Below are 4,988 nucleotides of genomic sequence, written 5' to 3' on the forward strand. Positions count from 1 at the left end.
AAGTGTTGTGTTTACTTAACTTCACATATCAGATAACAAAAGAGAATTAAACGTTCTCTTTTATTTTAATAATGATACAAATCTCAGCTTAGCAAAGAAAATGAGACATTACTGAATGGTTTTACGAAGAGGTGGGATGAATTTCTCGAATTTCCAAGCGTTCAGATACAGTGATTACAAAATTGCTCTCTTATGGAAACTGAACGTAGGCCAAAATGCTATTGCTGTGGTGTATTTCACAGTTTCTCGCGAATTGAATTCTTGTTAGTTTAAACTCTTTTGAATGGCTACAAGGCCAATCAAAAACAGCTTATCTGTGTTCTTTCTTAAAATCTAAAGTTCCTGGAAAGCAGTTGTGAAAGAGATTATAAACATACCCGGACTGGTTGAATAGTTGTTTCTTTACTGATATAACTTATCATGGAAACAAACATAACATCCAACAAAGAGGAACGAAGAGGAATATGAGCTATGCTACGAAAAGTCATGGTTATAAAATAGCTGATGATCTTTTGCTGCCAACTGATGAGACCAATACCTTAGAAATTCACTGTGATGTGCAGTTGTACAAAATGTGGAATATATTACTGTTCCTGCCGTATTATAATCATGTTCCTTGCTGCAACTTTTGCAAATGTCAAAGTGGCTTGGCTGTAAGTAATGCAACATGTAGCAATCCTTTGGGTGCACTATAGGATGAGGACTTTATCATGAGAAACAAATACTATCATTCGACCATTAGAACTTATTTCAATTTGACTTTTTACGAATGTGAGTTAAAACTTATAACGTTTAGCCATGAAAATAATTAAACGATAGATATTTCAATCATAAACGTAATACATGTATTTACATTATTAAATATATACTAGCTTTAAATGTATCTTTTGATATCAAAGCATTTAATTAAGCTCAGGTTTGCATAGAAAGGTAATATTATAATTCTAATGATGCAGGGAGAAACCTGAGGTATGTCCCATTACTAATTATGTGTTGAACTACCTATAAAGTTCTCTGATTTTCCTTCTGAGTTTGAAGGGATTAATTTTGATTAAAACTATTATTATGGATCTTTGAATTTGTTTAATTCAACCAAACAATTTCTTGGTTTCCAATGTCATAGTACCCTTTCAACATTAAAACTACACCATAGATTAATAAAATTTTCTTGCTAGGTAATATTTAGAAAAATTTCTAAGCCATATATTCTTTTATGATTTTATGATATACCCTTCAAAAATTTTTCAAAATACGTAATATTCATCAAATATTAATCTACATAGCATGGTAGAGAGCGATAAACGTAACCTGGCATTATGAAAACAGCGTTTTTAAGAAAAGTTACAAAAGTTACTGTATGCTCCTATGTGCACAGAATGTTATAGAAGGCTTGTCATTTTAATAATATAGTGTTGCTCTGCTGATTATTGTCATTATAAGCCATTCATTCTTTAATATTGTTTGATTCTGACCACCTTTTCTTCAAGAAGTTAATAATTAGTTTTCCTGATTTATGGTAACATTTTGTGGTTTTATGACCTAATATAACCCCAAAAGTTATATATCTATATATCATTGAAAATACCTCCTTACAAGGAACATTTTGAGCGGTAAATAATCTTTTTACGTTAATTTTCAAGGGAGATACGGACATAAATAGTTCAGGTACCTGAGTTCATGGATCGAAATCATCGCCCGATTTGGTGAAATCAGGCCTAAATTTATCACTTGCTGCCAGGTTTCAAATGTTCACCCTGACTTTTCTGATAATTCAAAAGGTCTACTATAAAACCCAAGAGGGTGAATTAGGGTACATTTCATGCACACGGCAACCCCACCCCCAGGCCATGGATTAATTAGTTAGTGTGGTGAAATGTGAACAATCTGCTGGTCAAGCCTTCATGGATCTCGTTTCCGAAGTGATGTCAGATCTGAATATTGATCTCAAAAACTATGTTGGAAACTCAACTAATGGAGCAGCATACATGCATAGATGTTATAAAAAGTTCAGCACTCTGCTATTAAAGGGAGCTCCCATACAGATGCATATATCTGCATGGGAGCACATGTGTTAAATCCCATTATCATGAAATCTTTAAGTGTCGTAATATAGCTAGTACAACTTTGTTGTCACTTTTGAATGACATTGGAGTATTCTTTCGGTGGTCATATAAACTAATGAATATCTGAAGTAAACATATAATTAATACTAAAATGGGAACCATAGGGGAAACTATATAGTGTCAAAGGATGCTGCTTTGAAGAAGGTATTTGGTATCTTTGGGAACCCAGATGGAGCACTTCATACAATTGACCACTGCTCTCAATACCATCCTAGTTTCTGACCAGATACAGACTGCTATTAAAGCTATGGTAAAAGGCTACTTTGACAGTCTCCTGAAGTTTGAAACAATTTTTCAGCACAAGTGTATCTCAGGATATTCTTCCGTTCTACTACATTGTCAATGTATCTTCAAACAGTGCAATTAGATTTACTGACCATGTATTTGATGGTAGATGAATTTCTTTAGAATATGCAAATGCTACTAAATCATTTTCAGTCTTGTTATGATGCAGCTCAAAAGTTTGCTGGGTGGGCAAATTATCAGCTTCAAGAAACTGGTGCAGATGCCTATGTAAAGGAGGCCTTTCCCAAGAAACGACAGAGGAAACATAAAAAGTTTGATGGTGAGTTTTGCTCAGATGAGGCAACATTAGCATCACAGCCAATAAACAACCAAGTGTTCAAAAAGTTGTTGATACTATTTTGAACAGTATTCAGGAGAAGATTCTCTAATTCAGGAAATTCAACACTCTAAGCTGATCTATCACTCCTTCATCCTAGACATTATGGTGAACTTATACCCTCAGAAGCCATGGTTGAGCTACATAAGTTTCTATGTATATTTGACAATAATATCCCTTCATAAAAGCTACGAGAAGAATTTGACATCCTGGGAGGACAGTGGCTAATGCTCAAGCATTCTATATCAGATGCCTACACTATACAAGAAGAAGACAGCGATTCTGAGTCAGACCTACACCAAACAGCATTGCAGACAACTTCCAAGTCTTATAAAGATTACCATCTTTGCTGTTATAAGGTTCTCCTGAAATTGAATCTCTTCACTGAAGCATACCATAGTTGCTTACAAGTTACTTTTAACATTACCCATAAGTCAAGTAGCTTGTGAATGATCGTTCTCGGCTCTTAGGAGAATTCAAGCTCAACTGCTCAGTAATATGATTCGAGAACGCCTAGAAGCATTCATGCTAATGAGTGCCGAAAAGCAGATCCTGGCCAAACTGAATACCCAGGATTGACGGTGTTGCTGCTTGAAGTGCTGAATCCCGTAGACTGTTACTCTCTTATGGTTTAGTTCCTTTTAGTAAAAAGTAATTTTGTATTCTCTATGAATTGCTTTGGTGAAAATATATCTAATGTGGATGCCCAGGCCGACCCTGCAGCTCCCTCGTGTGCAAGTACTTTCAAAAACTATTTACAGGTGCTTATTTGGGTCTCAAAGAAAAATATGATAAAGATTCTGAATTTTGTCTTAAAATAAGATGTTTTTCAGCATTAGCCTTTCTTCTAAATGATGAAGCCAATGAGAAATTAATAGACGATAAAGACATACCTTTTAAATTACTTTGACTTGTTTTACATGGGAGTCATAAGAGGATGTGGTGCTAGACGAAGGAGAGATCCACCTATTGCCTCTATAGAATGTTAATGATGGTATTCTTCAAAATCTTCCCGGAACAATTAATGCTGAGGACAGGTTTCATTCTACCATAAGCGTTCGACGGGTGGAACAGATTTGAATATTTGAAAATTTATTAAAACAATTAAGGAAGAGGAGGGAATTATTCAAGGTAAAATGACTCAAATTCTTCGAGGAGATTCGTCAAATTCTTATATACGATATAAAAACTAACTGAACGTCTCAAAAGATTAATAATGGAATATGAGTCAACGAGGAAAACAGAATTTTTGAAGAGTGTAGCTGATAACTTGTTCCAGTATTAAGCGATCATTATAAATTTATTTCTCAAGATTATTTCTATTATTTGTTTCACGATATGTAACATGTATTCTGCAAATAAAATTATCAACTCTCATTTGCTTTTGACTTTGACTTCTCTTTATGAATAACTTAATGAGACATTAATTTCAAACTTTTGTGAGGTTTGTTTTGGCACTAGATGGCTTTACATGCTGCCTTATATGTCCCTTAGCTTTAAATCATTTAAATTTCTATAAATCGACCAATGTTTCACTGTTCAAGGATACGAGAAATCTCACCCTGGCTAAAATCCTCTTTCAGGGGGTGAATGACCTATAATGCGCCATAGCCTTTAATCTTCTTAGTTTCCTATTGCGTGGAGGTTAAGGATTGGCTATGGTTTTAATCTCTTTATGGGGAAATATCACTGTTGCATATTGTTTCATGAAGCCACAAGGATTCTTGGATGAAAAGACATGGGACTATAAGGCGTGGACGGAATAATGTTGGACAAATTGACGTCATATGAAAAGTTGGTACATGTATTCAAAGAAACGCCGCATAATTTATTGTCAACATGCGAGGTTCATACAGAGCCTATTTGAAATGGGCTTCGTAAATTAACTGCAAATCTGTTACAGTTTCTTTGATGAGTGCCCAGATGTGCCACTGTTTCAGATTTCAATTATATTTGAATAACATCCTAAAATAGTTACCATAAGCTAGATGTACAGAAAACGTCTATAGATTTTGGCAAATAGTGTTTGATACTGCCCTCCCATTATTGCAGGTATGCTTACAAAATGTAAACTATTTACGTGAGGATAAAATTAACCATGGTCATAGAGGGGGAGAGGGGCTAAAGTTTGAAAACGCTCGGACGGTAGGGGGTCTGATGGGTTGATTTCAAGTCTAAGAACAGATTCCTGAATTCAACAGGTATAAGTACAGTGGACTTGAAATGATCATCTATATCTCCTG

The 4,988-nt window shown here is 34.9% G+C and overlaps 1 protein-coding gene across 1 annotated transcript in view; it reads left to right on the plus strand.

The window, feature by feature from the left end:
* Positions 1-464: 464 nt before the first annotated feature.
* The window catches only part of LOC137641224 (hornerin-like), a 32,815-nt gene continuing 28,291 nt past the window's right edge, over positions 465-4,988 (plus strand). The window contains exons 1-2 of the mRNA XM_068373661.1: positions 465-653; positions 2,562-2,688. Of these exons, the coding sequence (XP_068229762.1) occupies positions 465-653; positions 2,562-2,688 (316 nt within the window). The remainder of the gene's footprint in view (positions 654-2,561; positions 2,689-4,988) is intronic.

This window comes from Palaemon carinicauda, chromosome 5 (genome assembly GCF_036898095.1).
Source record: "Palaemon carinicauda isolate YSFRI2023 chromosome 5, ASM3689809v2, whole genome shotgun sequence".
In the NCBI taxonomy this organism is placed as follows: domain Eukaryota; kingdom Metazoa; phylum Arthropoda; class Malacostraca; order Decapoda; family Palaemonidae; genus Palaemon; species Palaemon carinicauda.